The following is a 21,245-nucleotide window of genomic DNA, read 5'->3' on the forward strand; positions in this document are numbered from 1 at the left end:
TTTATTTTTTAGTTCTCGGCGGACACAACATCTTTGTTGGTATGTGGTGCTGAGGATCGAACCTGGGCCGTACGCATGCTAGGCGAGCGCGCTACCGCTTGAGCCACACCTCCAGCCCCCAGTATTTAATATTTAAATGAAAACAAAACCTATCGATGTTAAGGTCTGTCAGATAAAGCTAAAATTAACTAAAATTCAGTGCCTTATTAATTAAATGATTATAAAATAATATAATTAAGTAAAAAAAAATTAAAACAAAAAAAGTTATGCTTTTGACCTTTGAAAAAACATCTATAAATTTGATTTGACTGAGATGGATGACTTTCCTTTGTATTATCTTACTTTGAATGAGCACTGAGGTATATAGTTATCAGCCTGCTTTCAATCTATCAAAAAAGGTGAAGATTATCTGCATTTCATACTTTTAAAAAATATTATTTTAATTATCGGTAGTCATTTATTTAATTTATTTATATGTGGTGCTGAGAATCAAACCCAAAGCCTCACACATGCCAGACTACTGCTGAGCCCCAGCCCTAGCCCCTGCATTTCACATTTTATTTAAAAATAATAAAATGATAGTTACAATAAATGAAAATTCAGTACAGTTAGTTGAAAAATATTTTAAAATTTACATATTTACAAGCTCATAGATCCTCTACAACCATTGAACATTTTAGTCTATGTAATCAAAGTCTTCTGGAATTCCAAAAGTTTTATCAATTTTATTTTCTTCAAATGCAAATTTTCTTTTGGCCCAGGATTTTAGTGCAAATATATTATCTAAAAGAAAAAGAGAGCGAGAAATAGTTTTAAGAATTAAAAACACAATCATAAAATATTTAAAATGCAATTATCTTCATTGCCCCTTTACTTCCTCTTGTTGCTTTCTGCTGTATTAAGTAGTCTTTATTTTCAAGATTAACAGCAATAACTATAAATAAAAGGTATTTTGGACAAGTGAACATATCTCATATTAAAAAATTCAGTAAGTTATGTGCTGTTAAACAATACAGACAGGGACTGGTTAATGGTATCTCTTCTGCATTTTCACCACAGATGTCTGACTGTTGCCTCAGGAATCAGTTGTTCCAATAGGAACACATGCTTTCCAGATACTTCTTTCTCACCCTCAGAGAGAAATGGCTTTCAAACAATCAGGCCAGTGTGAGGGAGAAGGGATGAGGGAAAGGGAAAGGGTTTCTGTCTCTTAAGACAAAGATAGGAACAGATGTGTCTTTAGTATCCCCTGGGGTGGGGTGGGGGGTATATATGCCTTTTATCAATTAAAAATGTGTTATTTCTACTTAAAAGAATATATCCCAACAAAAGAAAATAAAGTATGTGCAAAGATTTTTGTTGGTCAAGGATTTTCATTCATCCCAGTTAAAGGGGGGAGAGAGAGAGGGAGGGAGGGAGGGAACAAAAAAAGCAATGCAAATGTCTAACATGCTAACAGTGACTGCAATTGGGGAATGGGAATGAGGGTGAGTTTCCCCACCTTAATTTCACACATTTCTTTTATATACACATACAACTTTTATAATGAAAATTATTCTACACATAGAAAAACAATGATATAAGGTTTTCTGGTTTGTCAGAATATGTTAAGCACTGTATTAGTAGTGATAATGAAGCAAAGGGCTCAAATGGGTTCTTCTGGAGTGTTATGGGCTAATCATGCTACTACTTCTCCTCCCCTTACTCATATTTGAAGTCCTAATCCCCCTTATCTCATAATGTGACTGTACTGGTGACAGGATCTTTAAGAAGGTGATTAAGTTAAAAATGAGGTGGTTAAGCTGGGCTCCAATTCAATTTTATAATAAAAGAATATTTGGGCACATTGAGAGACACTAGCCTTGCCCAGACCATGGGAGGACCCAGGATGGGGGAGGGGGACAGTCATGTGCAAACCAAGGAGAGGCTTCAGAATGGGATCTTGCTAACACCTGGATTTTGGATTTGAAGCCTTGGGAATGGTCAAAAAATAAATTTCTGCTGCATAAACCACTCTGGTATTATCTTCTGGCATCACCCCAGAATACCTCATACTATTATTTTAATATTCTCACCTGTTATGAAAAGTAAAGATTCATCCAGGAGCAGTGGGGCACACCTGTAATCCCAGTGACTCAGGAGGCTGAGGCAGAAGGATTGCAGGTTGTCAATTAATATATATGAAGCTTTATCACTCTTTAATATAGTTTCAGTGGAAGTTTAATTCCAAGTATCAAATGATGATAAAAAATTCTTGGAATTTTTATTTCTAAGGTGAATACTGCTGCTTCACATAGAATAAGCAGTCTAACAAAAATATTTCTTTGATTTAAAGTGTTGGGGGGGATGGGAAAAATGGAGAAACTTTGGGCAAAGGGGAGGGAGGAGTGAGGAGGGTGCATGGGGGCAGGAAAGATGGTGGAATGAGATAAACATCATTACCCTAGGCACATGTATGACTGCACATATGATGCGACATTATATATTGTGTACAACCAGAGAAATGAAAAGTTGTGTTGCAATTGTGTGCAATGAATCAAAATGCATTCTGCTGTCATATACCTACTTTAAATAGATTAATTAAGCTATGTCAATAGTATAAAAATGAACCTTCACTCTTTATTTGGCAGGTGGGGGGAACTGTACCCAAGGGTGCTTAAGCCATATCCCTAGCCCTTTTTATTTTTTAAATTTATGATTATTATTATTTTTTTTGTGTGTGGCACTGGGGATTGAACCCAGGGCCTTGTGCACGAGAGCCAAGCACTCCACCAACTGAGCTATATCCTCGGCCTCCTTTTTATTTTTTGAGAGACAAGGTCTTGCTAAAGAGCTTAGGGCCTTGCTAATTTGCTGAGGCTGGTCTCAAACTTGCAATCCTTCTCTCTCAGCCTCCTGAGTCACTGGGATTACAGGTGTGCCCCACTGCTACTGGATGAATCTTTACTTTTCATAACAAGTGAGAATATAGCATGAGGTATACCAGGATGATCTGTTTAGTACTTAACAATCAAAACATTCTTGCCAATCATAGTCAAGTATTTGTAAGGGCCCACTGCTACAGAATATAGGTATTAAGTGTATTAAAGATACTACAGAATGTAAAGAACCTATGCCTTCAAGCTGACACGAGAGAGAAAAGATCAAGTATTATGTGCAGAGCTTTCAAGACAGGCTTCATGAGTACAGAAGGATTTCTAGGACATGGGAGAACATATATAATACTGGAAGAAGCTTGCAGTGAACAGACTTTGAACATGGGTCAGGAGAGATGAAAATGAGGCACCAAAGTGAGGTTATTCAACAGCCTCTGTAGGAAGGAGTTTCTGGTTCACACTGGACAAGAAAACATTTTAATCTGAATATTTACTCGAATATTAACACAAAAGAAGTAACAAATAAAAGCTTCTTTACAATAATGCTAATAGAATTAAATACTTCCTTGGGCCATAAGCTATCTGCCTTCAAGATAACATATCCATATCTTGATAAGTCATTCCCTATTTTATGATTTTCCTATTATATAAAAATTTTTGTAAATGGATAAAGAATAATTTTGTTTAAAAATAACCTTAAGTCTAGTAAATTCTTGTTAATCTATATGGTTGCATACCCAAGATACATACAGGAATAGGATGGGCAATATCACTTGCAATAAACCTCTTAGGACCTCACACATTAAGATGCTTCTTGTATGTGTTTACAAAAACTCCCCTATCTCAGGCTGGGATGTAGCTTAGCCCTGGGTTCAATGTCTAGCACGGCAAAACAACAAAAACTCTACTATTTAATTATTAACAAGTAAGGTTTTAGGTGATATAATTTGTTAATCACATTTAAAGTGTATTTAATGTTGCAAAACAATAAAATGTGATTTTTCTATATTTATACTAAGTAATTTCATTCTATATTATTAAACAGAAAATACTCTCAATTACAGATACATTTTAAAGACTTTGTTATGTAGAAAGAAACCAAACCTGAATTGAGAGCTAATTAATAATTTTTAGTTATAAGTAATACTGATATTTTCTGTTTGTTTTCATGAGAAGGAGATTTTCTGAGGTGTAATTTGCTTTATCACTTATCTCCGCCTTTTCATAATACATGTTTATGCTAGAAAAAATAAGCTGTAACCTCACATGGAAATGTTTCTTAACAGCTGTTTCTGTTATTCTAAAAATATCTTTCTTCCACACGCTTTTAAAAATGCCAGTTTTTTTTTCTAATTATAATCTAGGAAGTTTATGATAAATTGGAAGACAATTTATAATTGTTTATTTAACTGAAATTTATGATGAAGAATGGGAAAAGGAAGAGGGAATTTACTGATGTGTCTAATATTGTGTGTTGAAGAGTTTACAGACTCTTATTTAGGCCTCTCAAAATGTGACAAGGATATCCACACTGCATACATGAGGAAGCAGGTTCAGAGAAGTTCAAGGGGTCACTTAGCTAATAAGGAGCTCAGCTTGGACACTTTTCAAAGTCAAGTTCCTCCCACTGTACACACATGCTGCCTGTTCCTACTGCTTGCTGTGATGCTTTGTTGAGAACTACTGGGCCAAATCGCCTCGTGACTCTTATCTCTAACCTAAAAGTCAGCTTGCTTCTTATGTCACACTCAGAATTTGGCATTTGTCGGGCTGGGGATGTGGCTCAAGCGGTAGCGCGCTCGCCTGGCATGCGTGAGGCCCGGGTTCGATCCTCAGCACCACATACCAACAAAGATGTTGTGTCCGCCGAGAACTAAAAAATAAACATTAAAAATTCTCTCTCTCTCTCTCCTCTCTCACTCTCTCTTTAAAAAAAAAAAGAATTTGGCATTTGTCAAACCCATACAATATCACTGCATTTATTATTTATTGATATTTCATCAGACACAATTCTCTTTTCTTCAATATTAGCTTGTTCTTTTTATTTTATTTTGTTCTTATCACTAAAGCACTATATCATGTAGGGAATAACTTTGTAATAAATAGGAACAAAAGACCAATTTTACTGATGTCACCAAATCTACTTGATTTTAAAACAGACTAGGAAACAATGATTCTTCTTCTTCTTCTTTTTTTTTTTTTTTTTTTTGTGTGTGTGTGTGAAACACAAGCCTGGACAGGGTAACAGGAAAAACTGGCAAAAATCTCTGTTCTTCCAGTGACTAATCCACTTTGACTAAACATAGTCACTCTAAGCTTTTCACATCTCTGCTTCAATCTCATCCATATTCTCCCACAGAAACATAATGAGGATGACTAATACAAAGGAAGACATTATAGACTCTCATTAGGATGGAAAAATTCAATTGCCACTATTTTATAATATAAAAATATCAGTTTCATTTTCTGGCAGGTTCTAAGAATCTTAATTATACTTGTTTATAAATCACAGCAATCACTATTTATTAATCTTCTCCATAAATATTAAGACACATACATATGCCTTAATTCTCACTTCTTAGATTATTTCTAGTGTGGATCAGAGGGTGTACCCATTGCAAATGGATTCTCTGAAAGCAGGCTTACATAGAAGACAGTATTACATGGTAGGTAAGAGCTTGGACTATGGAATCAGAAAACCAGAATTCTATTCCTGTTTCACAGCCTAGTGAACGTGTGACACGCCTTGGATTCCTGAGGGCCTTTTCCCCATCTTCAATATGAAAGACAATAATCAAATCTACCTCATAAAATAATTGAGGAGAAACCACAGTTAAGCATTACAAAATTGGAAAACAGCCTCAACAAACATTAGCTATTATTATTTGCAAGGAGATAAATCTTTAGGATTCCTTGAAACTCTTAAAAGGTGTATTTTACAATAAATATATGTGAAAATTCAACTATATATTTTATTAATACATATGAAAGCTAAGCAATTAATCCAAATGATTTATCTTGGGAAAAGTTACATAAAGTTCAACTGGAAGAGTCATTGGTTTTACAAAAATATACTTTTGCAAAGTGAATTATAAGATTTTAAAACATAAACTTATCTTAACTGAAAAGATCTAATATACAATAACTTGAGCAATGCATATATTTCCAGAAATCCCTTTCTTGAACAAAGCAAGTACAAAGGCATCTGAATTTCACATCAATGTAAGTATAAAAGTTTAACTATAGTTTACCAGATTCACTCTAACCTACCAGTCCATCTGTTAGCAGCTTCTTTGGCAATTTTATTTGCTTGACCTGAAAAATATCATATATAAAAATTACATACAATTATTTACATGTGTAAAATTACTTTCAACTATCTACAAATTTATCTTTTCATATGAGCAAATTTTCTATAAAATTTAATAAGATTTTTATAAAATTTATAAAGTAGTACATTTTATAAAATATAGGTATCTTTATAAAACAGCTATGAAAAAACCCCAAATGGTGGTATAAAATTCTGTCTTACAGAGCTGTTCAAATCTCAAGGAAATTTTAAATAGTTGTAGTTACATTAGCCATGAATAGAAATAAATGAAGCAAGGGGTAGTGGCGTAATCCCAGTAACTTGGGAGGCTGAGGCAGAAGGATCCCAGGTTCAAGGTCAGCCTCAGCAACTTTTCTATTATCTCAAAATAAAAAGGACTGGAGATATGGTGGCTCAGTGGTAAATTCCCTCTGGGTTCATCCCAGTATCCAAAAAAAAAAAAAGTGAACAATTTCTAAATGGCTTTTCCTACATAATCATCATTGATGTACTTTGTTGTTTAAAGAAAAAAAATAAGTTTAAATGAGATGTTTCTCACCATATCAAAATATGATGAAATAATTTAATGTTAAGAATTTAACTGAATATAGATTGTTAAGCCACAAAATCTGATCTCAAAAAATTTTAGAGGTAATAAAGAAGCTCTATAGGAGAAAATATTTATTTACTTTACATTTAAATATACATATTACTATTACATGTATCTGTATATATGGCTTTCAAGTTAATCCATGGCTTTCAAGTTAATCAATATAGCACGTAACAAAGCCATGATCAACTGGGCATAAATATCACTTATAATGATGACATTTATTTTGTGGTTGAAAGGTCATTCACTGTATTAAAATAATTTAGTGGCTTTTATTACACTCACATGGTTGTACAAACAGCACCACTACCTAATTCCAGAGCATTTTCATTACCCAAAAGGAAGCCTTGTATCCATTAGCCATCACTCAACAATCCTCTTCCCTCCAGCTCCTGGCAACCACTAATCTACTTACTCTATAGATTTCTCTTTTGTGGATACTTCATATGAGTAAAACATATGTGGTCTTTTGGGTCTGGCTTCTCATATAGCACAATGTTTTTCAAAGTTTATTTATGATGTACCATGTATTTGTGTGTGCTAAATCATATTTCACAGTTTGCTTATCCATTCATCATTCGTTAGCCGATAGACATTTAGGTTATTTCCACTAATATGAATTATTTAATAATTTTTATGTGAACATATTTTCAGTTCTCTTGGGTATGTATTTAGGAATGGCACTGATGATTCATATGGTAATTACATCATATCATTTTAAAGAATAGATAAATTGTTTGCAACACCATTCCACAATCTCATCAGCAATCTAAGAGTTCCAATATCTTAAAAAAAAAAAAAAAAGTTCCAATATCTTCACATCCTCACCTTCTTTCTTTTCCTTTTGTGACACTGGGGATTGAACCTAGATTTTTTTTTTTTTTTTAAATGAGGCAATGTTCCTTTTATTCCAAAGAGAGAAGCAAGCTGATGATTTGTGAAATCTGGGTGGCTTGGTTTATCACAGGTGTTATTTAATTCAGTAAAAAGCCAAATACATAACCACATTTGGACATAGAACCTACTCCCAAAACTGTCCCCAAATACTCTAAAACCATCACATTCTTATATCATTGTACTACCATGCTGTATAATCTTATTCTACTAGCAAGAACTGAACTCTGAAGAGGAAGGACTCCAGACAATGAAGAAAAGAAAGGAAGAATTATGGCAGATAGTAACACCAAATAAAAGCTTTGAAACGATCCTTAAAATAACAAGTTTAGCAGTTAGACTGAGAGACGAAGATTCCATCTTTTTGTTTCCTTTTTATTTTACGTTTTTTTCATCTTTGGTATTAGGTTCAGGCTTTGCACAAGCTAGGTGAGAGCTACATCCCCAGCCCACATTATATTATCTTGACAGAGGGTCTCACTAAGCTGCTGAGGCTGGCCTCAAATTCATGATCCTCTTACAGCAGGCTCGTGAATAGCTGGATGACAGGCAGGTGCCACCACAAACACACTCAGCCTCATCTCATTCTTTTGTTTCTTAGGTCAATGATTTGGTTATCTACCAAAATACAACCAAATTCATAGTCATGCCCCAATGTTTAGTTAGGCAATACTGATCCCAAAGCCAAATACTAGCTAATAGAGGCCTGCCATATCTCCAGGTATGTTTTGTCGGTACCTACAACATCCCAGACATAAGCATCAAAACACCACTTTAGGTGGCATCTCCTGGGTCATTTGCAGAGGGGCTAATCTCATGTCAAGTCAGCAGCTCAATATGAGGTTCTCTGACTTTGACTTTAACCCTTAAAAAGTCTTCCTATGTCTGAACAACTTCCCTTTTTGTCTGAAAATCTTCCTTTCCATCTTGTAATTTGTTAAGTCAATTATACCATTTTCAGGCTGTAATAAATCCCCACATTCAAACAGATTCTACCAAATAGCTCCTATATATTTTCAACATTCTGAAATTTAAAATTTCCATTAAAAACATGGTCATTATTTTGACATGTTTCGACTCAGCATAAAGAAATACACTCATGTATGTACCTGACAAGAAGAAAAAGAAATATCTACATGGAAGTATATTTTAGATTAAGTATGTGTTAGTTAAAATGGAAGATGCAACAGGAAGGTATTTATCCTCAAAGTAGGCAAAGAGAATCAGCTGTCATTCACCTATAAACCAAGACAGTTAAAGATAAAACAGTAGTTTTATGCAAGGGCAACCAGCTGAAGGCTGATGGGTAGACCACTTTCTTCCTCAATTTCACTGGAGAATCATCAGTCTTCCAGTCCCATCAGGAGAGGAGCAACAGCAGAAGCCGCCGGAGCCGAAGCCCTGGAGGCGCCGGCCCCGCCGTCACAGCCGCTGCCGCTGCCGCTGCTGCCGCCACCGCACACTGGGATCTGGTCGGCAGCACAGCACTTGCCATGTCGGGCACCTGCCTCAGACTGGCGGCAGTGGCTGAACCTAGGGTTTTTATACATGCTATGCAAATGTTCTTTCATTGAGCTACAACCATAGCCTTTTTTTCTTCTTTTTTTGAGACAAGGTCTGGTTAAGTAGTCTAAGCTGACTTCCAACTTGCATTCTCCTGCCTTGGCCTCCCAAGTAGTGGGGATTACTGCCCTGCACCACCACATCTGGCCCTTTTTAAAATCATAGCCATCCTAATGAGCGTGAAGAGGCATCTCATTGTGGTTTTGATTTGCATTCCCCTAACGGCTAATGTTGAGCATCTTCATGTGTGCTTATTGGACATTTGTATATTTTCTTTGGAAAAATGTTCAAATCTTTTGTCCATTTCTGAATTAGATTTTTTATTGAAATATAAGAGTTCTTGGATATTAGTCAGTAGTCAGATATAAGATTCGCAAATATTTTTTTCCCCTTTCTGAGTTTTCTTTCCACCTTTTTTTCTTTCCTTATTTTTATCGGTGCATTACAGTTGTACATATTGATAGGATTTGTTGTTACATATTCATACATGCACACGCTTTCCACTTTCTTAATAGTATACAAAAATTTTAAATTTTGATGAAATTCAAGTTATATATTTTTTCTTTGGTGTTTATTCTTTTCATGTCAAAGAAACTGATGCCTAGTAAAAGGACAAAGAAATATGTGCCTATGTTTTCTTCTAAGGGTTTTATAGTTCAAACTCTTTGTCTTTGAAACACTTGAGTTAATTTTTGCTTATGATATGAGGTGGATATTCAGTTGTGCTCATACCATTAGATGAAAACACTATTTCTTTCCTAATTAAATGGTCTTGGCACCCTTGTTGAGAATCAATCGGCTTTATTTCTGGACTCTCAATTACATTCCATTAATCTGTATGTCTGCTTTCATACCACATTGCCTCGATTATTGTAGATTAATAGTAAGTTTTGAAATTAAGAAATCTGAGTCTTCCAACTTCACTCTTCTTTTTCCAAATTCTTTTGGCAATTCTGTGTATCTTGCATTTTTATAGGAATTTTAAAAAATACTAATTTTATAGTCTGAAAAAAATATTAGTTGTAATAGTTTTTCTTGGTGTGTATCTGTGTGTGTAAATTGTTTAAGGCTTTCTACATATGAATAAGATCACATTATCTAAAAAGAGATAATTTTTTTTTAAAAAGGAAGAAATAAAGCTATTTTTAACTTTTAATTTATTCTAGTTAGTTATACAAGAGAGAGGAATGCATTTTGACAAATGTAGCACAACTTCTCATTCCTCTGGCTATAAATGGTGCAGAGTCACATTAGTAGTGTAATCATACATGTACATAGGGTAATAATGTTTGTTTCATTCTATCATCCTTCCCATCCCCACTGCCACACCCCTCTCTTCTGCACAATCCAAAGTTACTTCATTCTTCCCTACCCACCCACCCCAACTATAGATCAGCATCCATTTATCAGAGAAAACATTTGGTTTTGGGGATTAGCATATTTCACTTAGCATGATATTCTCTAGTTCCATTCATTTATCTGCAAACGCCATAATTTCATTCTTCTTTAAGGCTGAGTAATATTCCATTGTATATATGTAACACATTTTCTTTATCCCTTCATCTATTGAAGGGCATCTAGGTTGCTTCCACAATTTAGCTATTGTGAATTGAACTGCTATGAACACTGATTTGGCTGTGTCCCTTGTAGTATGCTGATTTTACGTTCTTTGTCATAAACTGAGGAGTGGGATAGCTGGGTCAAATGGTGGTTCCACTCCAAGTTTTCTGAGGAATCTCTATACTGTTTTTCAGAGTGGTTACACCAATCTGCAGTTCCACCAGCAATGTATGAGTGTATCTTTTACCCCACAACCTTACCAACACTTATTATTGCCTTGATTATTAATAACTTGCCATTCTGACTAGAGTGAGATGAAATCTTAAGAGTAGTTTTGATTTGCATTTCTCCAATTGCTAGAGATGATAAACATTTTTTCATATGTTTGTTGACTGATTGTATTTCTTCTATGAAGTATCAATTCAGTTCCTTAGTCCATTTATTGATTGGGTTATTTGTTTTTTTAGTGTTAAATTTTTTGAGTTCTTTATATAACCCGGACATTGGTACTCTATCAGGTGTGTGTGGTAACGATTCTCTTCCATTCTGTAGGATCTCTCTTCATGTTATTTATTTCTTCCTTTTTGAAATGGATGCCTTTTCTTTCTTATTCTTGCCTAATTGGCCTGGCTAGAACTTCTGGAAGAAGGTTAGATGGAAGTGGTAAGAGTGAACATCCATGGGGAAAGCTTTCAGCCTTTCTCCATTCAGCAGAATGTTGGCTGTAGATGTTCATAGATCCCTTTTATCAAGTCAAGTTCACAATGCTGATGAGCTGGAGCACAGATAAGAAAGAATAAGACGAAACACCACAAACTCACTATTCTGACTGAGATTCATCCATTTTTTGTGAATAGGAGCCTGTAAGTCTTTAATTATATTTCCAGAGTTTTGAAAAAGTTGACTCTAACAATTCCTGCAAGCTTTTATGGAAGGGCATATTTTCAAAGGTGATTATTCCACCTTTTCACTGTCATCCTGACATTTATTTCTAAGGAAACTTGAAAGTAATCCTAACATTAATTACTTTCAAGTATTTTTGTGGGAATTTAATTTGTACTACTTGTTTTACATGGCCTCACTCACATAACACTTAAAGCAGCTAAAATTAAAATTATTGTTTTTACTTCTCACTTCTTGGGCATTTCCAATTAATTTTGTAAATGCTTACTTAATGATATCAACAATTTAATTGGCATGGTGAAATATAAATATTTCTTGCAGGCATGATCAAGAATTAAGACACAATATATAGCCATGCCTATATAAACATGGTAACAGCTATTATTATAAAATGTATTATCCAAAATAAACCATGTCTTAGATAAGCCTAAGTGCTGTGATATGAATCCTACTGGCAGAATCAAATCCTATTAAAATCAACTTGTAAAACTCATAATCCTTTTAATCCAGTATAATCTCTTTTGCACTAACATGATAGCTAAAATCCTATGAAAACACTCATTATCAAAAAGCATATTTTAAAAACAATAATTTTATTGGGGAAAGGGAATTTGGGGTGAGTTGAGGTTAAAGCCTTTTTAAAGTTCTCTGAATTTATTAATAAGAAACCTCTGGACTATTAAATATTTAAATTATTCAGATCTGTAAGTTTGTAGTTTTTATCAAGTTTGAAACAAATTAGCTTTAATTTCTTCAGATATTTTTCTAGCCCAATAACTTCCCTCTCCCCTCTGCCTCCCCGACCCCTTTTTGGATCCAATTATACATATATTAGGTTAAGTTGCTCAAGGATGCCATTTTCATATTTAAAATAGTTTTTTGTTTCATTTTGGATTATTTTTATTGCTATGTCTTTAAATATATTAATCCTTTCTTCTATAAAATTTAATCTGCTCATTTACATTGGTATGATTTCCTTGGGCTGGAAAATAAATTATCAGACTTTTAAATTTAAAGGTTAAGGTGGATACCAGAATGTAGGGAAGCAGTATAAAATTTCAGCTGCAACTCAACCGTGTTATCATATGCTTTAGAAAATTCATCATCCTTTGTGTACCCTGACATTTCTTACTTTAAGTTTTAGTGCCTTTCTCAAACATGACACACTTGCCAAAATTGCTGCTTGATGATTTTGATTCAGATTTAGAAGGCTTTTTTTTGGTACTGGGAATTGTTGATACTCTACTACTGAACTACATTCTCACTGTTCATTCATTAATTTTGTAGTACTGGAGCTTGAACCCAGGGGGACTCATCACTGAGATACATCCCCATCCCTTTTTATTTGTTTTGATACAGGGTCTTGTTAAGTTGTGGAAGTTAGTTTTGAACTTGCAATCCATCTATCCCAGTCTTCTGAGTAACTGGGATTATCTTTTTATTTTATTTTGAAATAGATTCTCACTAAATTGCCCAGGCTAGCCTTGAACTTACGATCCACTTGCCTTAGGATCCCGAGTAGCTGGGATTACAGGCATGTGCTACCACATTCAGTGCCAATATCTTAAAACATATGCCCAATTTTCAGTTCTTGTTAATATCCTGAAACTCAAGAAGAACCATTAACTTAAGATCACTATCATTTTAAGTCAAAGTACTTGGATGAACTTAAATGAAACTTTTAGTCATTCCTGAGTGAACAGAAGTTAACAAGATCATGAAAAGAACTGTAAAACATGGGAAGTCACAACTGGACACATCAGTCAGGTTCACCTGCCCACGGGAAGCACCCATGGCAGTACAACAGGGACCAGTACAACAGAGTGGAAAAACTTAAATCCTTACTGGGTGTGGCTAATAGTTGTAAATCCTAAACATAAAAGAGAATGAGACAGGTGGGCAAAGAGGCATTACTCTAAGGAAAAAGTATAAGAACTACACAAAACTGTAATAAAGAAAGAAGGCAGAATCAAGTAAGAGTAATACATGAAGGATCAGATTTAGTTACTGTGAAAACTTGGAATTTCATAAACTATTAGATGGCAAAGCCATGTTGATCCTGAAAATTAATCAATTGAGAGTATTAAATTTGGCTAAGAAAACTGTTCCTAGGCAGTTGCAGTGGCACACACCTGCAAATCCTAGCTACTTTGAGGATAAGGCAGGAGGATCACAGCCTGTGCAGCCTTTGAGGCCAGCCGGAGCAAGAACCTGTCTCAAAATAAAAAAAAAGGGATGGGGATTCAGCTCAGTGATAAATTAGCATTCCTGGGTTCAACCAAAGAAAGAAAGAAACTTGCCTGTAAAGCTCTCTTTCACAAGATGCTCTAGATAAGGCACACAGTTGATATCCTCTTGACCAAGCAGTGTGTGCTTGATTTTGAAGAGGAATCTTGAGCAGGCCTAGGTTCCTATCTTGTCCCCTATTACACTGGATTTGCATGTGTTTACTGAGGCTTATTTGATAGTAGTTAAACCTTTCAGTCAGATTAAAGTGGTTAATTTTTGTTTTCATACCAGGCCAGGGATTAAACCCAGGGGCACTAAATCACTGAGCCACATCCCCAACCCTTTTTATTTTTTGAGGCAATCTCACTAAGTTGCTGAGGTTGACTTTGAACTGTGATGCTCCTGCTTCAGCCTTCCGACTGCTGGGATTATAGGCCTACACCACCACACCCAGACAAAAGTGGTTAATTTTGAAGCACTAGATTTGGTTAGTGTTTTATTTTGCAGCATGTGTGGGCAGCATGAAAAAAACTAACATGTCTCCCCAAATACTTAATTTACAAAGAATGAGTGGTTCAGAGAGCTCTCCATCTTTCCTCTGTCCCTGTTTTTCTTTCTTTCTCCCTCTCACTCTTTGAGAATTACCCGGGGAAATCAGCTGAACCAGGTGAACAGTGCCTCCTGGAATTGAGCAAAGTGGGCACCTACCTCCAAATAAATTTTAACTTTAGATTTATGCTAACTAATTTGTTTATACTTTTTTTTTTAATTCTAAAAAAATACTACCAAGAATTAGGTTAGCTTAATTGTAATAAAAATACTTAGGTTAATTTTAAAGTATCAAATATTTCTCAAAGCTTTCACTCAAACTCTATAAAACTGGTTTCACTTGGTAAAAGTTTCATTTGGTAAAAGTTCCTTAAAAGGCTGATATAGAAAAATATGAAGAAAGCAATACATGTTTTTCTAAGCAATTAAATGCTGTACCTTTACCTTTATAACATACTCTTTAATTTTTTCAAATTTCTAACTTTACATATAAACAAAAATTTTCAAAATTACTTTTGTGGGGTGGGGTAGCTAAGTGGTAGAGCACTTGCTGGGCACGTGCAAGGCCCTGGATTCAAACCCCAGTGCCACAAACAAAACAAAACAAACAAACAAAACAAAACCTGATAATTGATTTAAAAGCAGGAAGGCAATTCAATTTACAGTACTTTTATGCAACTTGCAAACTTATATTTATAATATTCTTTTTCTTAGAAGATTATGGTAGACTTCTTTCTAGAATCAAGGTGCCTGGGTCCAAATTGCTTCTCTGACCTCCCAGTTTCCTAAGTTTATATTTTATGTCTTTATGCTTCTACCTCATTCACCTTACTTAAATAATACTTATTAAAAAAAATTTTTAGTTGTAGATAAACACAATACCTTTATTTTATTTATTTAGTTTTTTGTGGTGCTGAGGATAAACCCAGTGCCTCACACATGCTAGGCAAGTGCTCTATAGCCCTACTTATTAATTTCAAAGTTGTCACTATTCAATGCTTTAACACCAAGTCTACCTAATGGAAATATTAAGGTAATATTTCCCTTTTATACTACAAAGTTAGAGCACTCAAATCAGAATACTATTTTAGCTGATTTTATCACATACTTAGAGGATGGTTCCTGGGCAATGAGAAGTTCAAAGTCTCTTTCATTATCAAGCACAAACTTACGTATTTCTTCTACAACTTGTGGGTCACATTCTTTGTATTTTTCTACTTCTGCCTTAAGCTGTTCCCTTTGGTTCCGAAGAGTAGAAAGCTCTTTCACTAGCATGGTTCGCTCTTCCTGCATTCAAGACAGTTTCATATACAATTAAGACAAATAAAACCCCATATGTTATAAGGTAATACAAAAATATATACATATCTGTGTGCATACATGTATAGATATTATATTTATACAGTTGGCTCTTCATATCCATGGATTCTGTATCCACAGATTTAACCAATGATGGATAGAAAATACCCCCCCTGCCAAAAATTTCTCTATACTAAATATTTACATATTTTTTCTTTCTATTACTCCACAAATAATATAGTATAACAACTATTTGCATAGCATTTACATTGTATTAGTATTATAAGTAATTTAGAGAGGATGTAAGGTATGTGAGAGGATGTGTGTATGCAGGTTATATACAAACACTATGCCACTTGATATGAGAACTGAGCATCCATATATTTGATACCTCAGAAGGCCTTAGAACCAACCAATCCCTTGTGAACACTGAGGGATGACTGTATATACATATATGCACAGTGTAAGAACAAGCTCAATTTTTATGTTTGAAATAAAGAATTCTTAATATATATTGAAAAATGTAAATAAATATATGGAATGAAATGCTTATGCATAGATGAGACATTACTGATCATGCCTATATAAACTCAAAGATGAATGACCATGTTATCATATATTAGGGAAAACAATTATTCTGGTTTTTGAATAATTTCACAAGTCATATATACATATGTAAGTAACAGTTTATGTTAACATCAATCACTATATGATCATCAGTTACAAAGTATCCTGAGCAATTTTTCAATCTTAAATAATGGGTATGTAACCTTTGTACATATTTAAAGATATCAGAAATAACAGAATTGTAGCTTGAGGGCTCCTACCATTTTCCTTTAAAGGTAATTAGATTAAAACTTAGAGTAAGATCCAATAAACCCCATTTAAAATTTCTAGCTGCAGTTCTAACAGGAAGAAGTCATAGTAACTATGGGTATGCACTTCATATTGTGAAACCTGAAAAAATAAGTCCAAACAAAAACCAAATGCTGGTAAAGATTATGGTATAAAATTACAAGATAAATCTGAAGTAAAATCAAATAAAGTTCAAATGGCCTAAATGGGACTTGTGAAAGATTCCTTGATACCTTGTATTTTTTATATTTGTGCTTTTTTTTTTACTTTTGCCTTTGGCTGTTCCCTTTGGTTTCAGTATGCAGTAAGTTGCTTTTGCTGGCATTTGTATAGAATAAATATGTAGAACAACATGATCTGAAGCAAGACAGGCCAATAGAACTGTCTTCAATGACAAATGTTCTAGGCTGTACTAATACAGGAGCCACTAGCTACATGTGGCTACTGAGTACATGAAATGTGGCTACTATGACTGAGAAACTAATTTTAATATAAACAGCTGCATAGTTAGTATATACCATTTAGCACAGCTCAGGAAATATTTAAAAGTAAGTAGAATATAAGAAAATGGTCATTATTTGCCATCTACGCCCAAACTGTACCTGCTTTAAAAGGAAAAACAAGAGGAGAAAAAGCTAATAAAACAACAACAAACAGAGTGGAGAACATCCATGTGAATACAAAGGCAGCTCTCCAGACACTCTGACTTGAAGTCACCTTAGATACCAGCAGTATGATTTTTGCCAAATTATTCAAATTCTTTGTGCCTCTAGTTTCTCAAATGTAAAATAGACATATTAATAGTAGCTACCTTTTTGGATCACTGGAATTCAACAAATATATTCTGGTGGGTAAGACTTCATCTTTCTGAATTACTACACCAGACTGATAGTAGGTGAAGGTTCCAACAAGGTTAGCTGCACTGGATGCAGCAGACTGATAACATTTAGGTACACTGGCTTATAATTTCAGTGCATACATATGTTACAAATAGTTGAAGGTGTTTTTATAAGCTACTCTCAGTGTTAAAGAAAAAAGTGGATAAAATAAAGAAGGACTGAGGTTATGGCTCAGAGGTAGAGCGCTCACCTACAATGCGTGAGGTACTGGGTTCGATCCTCAGTACCACATAAAAATAAAGATATTGTGTCCACCTATAACTAAAAAATAAATATTTAAAAAAATAAAGAAGGAAAAAATAAAAAAATAAAGAATTGATAACTGCTATTGTCAACTGAAGAAGTAATTATAACAGCTTCAGTTATGCCCAAAATTTATCTTCTTTTAAATGTTCCACAAAAATGATCATTCTCTGCTTGCTACCTGTGATTGTGCTCACTATTAACATGAAGCTACTCTGTAAGCATAAAGCCACTGTAAACCTAAGATGCATTCCTTTTCGTGATATAACAAGTTTTCAGGTCACTTTCTTTCACAGTTAAGTGATACAAATAGAGACTTAGGTGGAATGCTTAGCGGTTTAAACTGATCTTCAATATTTAAAAAATATTTTCATAAAAATCATTCTTGAGACAACGATGAAACCAGAAAGTGAGGTGATTTTTAAAAACTTTCTAACAATACTTTAGAGCACATGGCACTTTTAAAAATAGATCAATGTTCACTTGAATAATTTCAAAATTTTATAGCGACACAAGGATACTCTGTTGATTATTTTTAGTTTATATACAAATTTTTTTTTTAAAATATTTATTTTTTAGTTTTTGGCGGACACAACATCTTTGTTTGTATGTGGTGTTGAGGATCGAACCTGGGCCGCACGCATGCCAGGCGAGCGCGCTACCGCTTGAGCCACATCCCCAGCCCAGTTTATATACAAAATTTTTTTTAAAAGCGCTTGCCTCGCTGCCTTGCACGTGCAAGGCCCTGGGTTCAATCCTCATATAAATTATTGTGTCCAACTACAAATACCAAAAAATAAATATTAAAAAAATTTTAAAAGTATACATAAATGTTTAATAGGGTTTACTATGTATCAGAATATCTGCAAATATAAACTAGTTTATTCCAAACAATAACCAAATGAAGTACATTTTATTATACCCAATTTTACAACTGAGAAAACGGAGAACAGAGGATTTAGGAGACTAAGAGAGTCTTGCTCAAGTTTGTTTCTGTGTTATGCTAAAATACACACACACACACACACACACACACACACACACACACAAACATGTACAATCTATACAATGCCTGGATTCAATTCCTACATCCTCTGCTACTTCTCTCTGGTGAAAATGGAACCCTCCTCACAGGAAGCTCTTTTTCTTCTCTTTAAAATTATCATTATTATGTGAATGGATAATTTTGAATGTAATGCATTACACTATTGTCATAAATGATCATGTATTTAAGAAATAAATAAAAAAATAAAAGTACCATTATTAAAGAAACTATAGACACAAACTTACCGTCTCATGTCGGCCAATTTTAGCTTTCTCAATGCTCTTCTGTAGGTTTGCCTGCTTTTGGCTTCCCTCAGACCACTAGAGAATCAAAGTATAAAATGGTTTGCCAAGATTAACTTTTGAAAACAAATGAATTTTATCTCTGGCTCAGGCCTGTGACACAAAAAAGTGAAAAAAGACTACCCCAAAAACTAATTCTCTTGGAGCTGGGCCTGTGGCTCAGTGGGAGAGCGGTTGCTTTGCAAGTGTAAGGCACTGGGTTTGATCCTCAGCACCACATAAAAAATAAATAATTATATGTGTCCATCTAAAAATTATCAAAAACAACAATAAAACTAATTCTCTCATTGAGGAAAACCAAGGACAATGAATCATTAGATTGAAAAAAATTGTTTTAAATATACTCTTATTTGATGAAGAAAAATGAACAACATGACTTTAATCTTTTATACATCTTCATTTATCTGATTTACCACCTCTACCCCAAATAATCTGAGGTCTGTTATTTAATTAGAGATTAAACTTGAAAAGTAAAAAATACTTATGTTTTATACAAGTTCTTTCTTCAAATTTCATTTTGCTTCTGACGAAAGCCATTACAAAATACTCTACATTGTTTCTTGTAGATTTGTAGTCTTAGGATCTGTTTCATTAACAGTTAATAATGAATGTATCACCTTTTAATCTTTTTTTTTTTAAGAGAGAATTAGAGACAGAGAGAGAGAGGGAATTTTTTAATATTTATTTTCTAGTTTTTTTGGCGGACACAACATCTTTGTTTGTATGTGGTGCTGAGGATCCAATCCAGGCCACACGCATGCCAGGCGAGCGTGCTACCGCTTGAGCCACATCCCCAGTCCCACCTTTTATTCTTTAATAGTTTATGAGGAATTGTATACTTTACATCCTAAACTCTCACACAAGAAAAATTCTGTTAGTCTGCTGCCAATTTTAGGGATGACATACTTTTTTTTTTTTCCTTTTCTTTTCATGATACTGGAGACTGAACCCAGAGTCTCAGGTGTTTTTTGGCAAGTGCTCCCACTGTGCTGAACCCCTAGCCCTTTTTGTTCTTTGAGACAAGGTCTCACTAAGTTGCCCAGGCTGCCCCTGAACTTTCAATTTTCCTGCCTCAGCCTCCTAAGTAGCTGAGATTATATGTGTGTACCACCATATCTGGTTTGTTTCACATATTTTAGGAGTGACTGATTCAGGTATTTTACTCAACTGAGAAAGCAGATTAATTATACGTGGAAATGGATTAAATAATACCAGCATAAAAGACTAGATACAGATTATTCATCAGTGTGTGACTAGGTCTACAGCAAAAGGGATAAGAAACTTCTGAACACTGTTTTGCTTTCTCAATGTTATTAATTTTACCTGGTCCATGACTAATAAAATAAGCACAGGAAATTTCCAACATTAAATTGTCCACATCTTTTACTCTAGTTGGAAATTTCAGACTCATTTGATTAGGTGAAAGACTATTCAAAAATATATTCCATACCTCCCTCACTCTTGAGTTATAAACATTTAGAAAATAATTAATGACAGGATGAATTTCTGTTGTTTGATAAGAAACTGACCTTCCACAATATAATCTAGTTATTAGAGAGAAAGTAAATAACATCTAATTTTTTTTTTAATTTAAAATTAGGAAATACTATCTTTAAAAGTTTGGCAGCTTTATCCTGGCATTGGGAAATTTCTCACTTCTCAGTATGCATGAAGGGAGTATTGTAAGCTTTCCTTTACTAGTGTCTAGTCATTGATTCAAATACATAGCACAAACAAGATCTATTAGCTATGCCAGACATACAACATCACCAAACCAGTTACACTTCTTCTTGAGAGCAATTATCTTCCTAAGTTAAAAGAAAAAAAAATCTGCTATACATTTAAGAGCCAAAATAAACTTCAAGGCCCAAATTAGCAAGGAGATCTAGTTCTTTATAAAAGGGTTCCCCCATTTATAAAATAAAGCCAAGTTTAAAAAGTAAATATTCCATCCTAAAGTAGCCATCTGAAAAAATTTAAAAATGTATGTAACATTTAAATTTAGGAGTAGAGGAGTCCTCAAATAAAAAACAAACAGGTATTAGCACAATACTGTCCCATTAAAAGTGTTTTAAAAATAACCAAATAGGTAGATATTATACAAAAAG

The 21,245-nt window shown here is 34.2% G+C and overlaps 1 protein-coding gene across 1 annotated transcript in view; it reads right to left on the reverse strand.

The window, feature by feature from the left end:
- Window positions 1-288: 288 nt before the first annotated feature.
- The window catches only part of MND1 (meiotic nuclear divisions 1), a 59,125-nt gene continuing 38,168 nt past the window's right edge, over window positions 289-21,245 (reverse strand). Inside the window, exons 5-8 of the mRNA XM_081304149.1 lie at window positions 19,081-19,155; window positions 15,667-15,781; window positions 6,147-6,191; window positions 289-783 (exon numbers count right to left, since the gene is read on the reverse strand). Coding sequence (XP_081160275.1) covers window positions 677-783; window positions 6,147-6,191; window positions 15,667-15,781; window positions 19,081-19,155 — 342 coding nt within the window. The 3' untranslated portion in view covers window positions 289-676. The remainder of the gene's footprint in view (window positions 784-6,146; window positions 6,192-15,666; window positions 15,782-19,080; window positions 19,156-21,245) is intronic.

The sequence above is a fragment of the Spermophilus citellus genome, assembly GCF_964194105.1.
Source record: "Spermophilus citellus genome assembly, chromosome: 8".
NCBI classification, from domain to species: domain Eukaryota; kingdom Metazoa; phylum Chordata; class Mammalia; order Rodentia; family Sciuridae; genus Spermophilus; species Spermophilus citellus.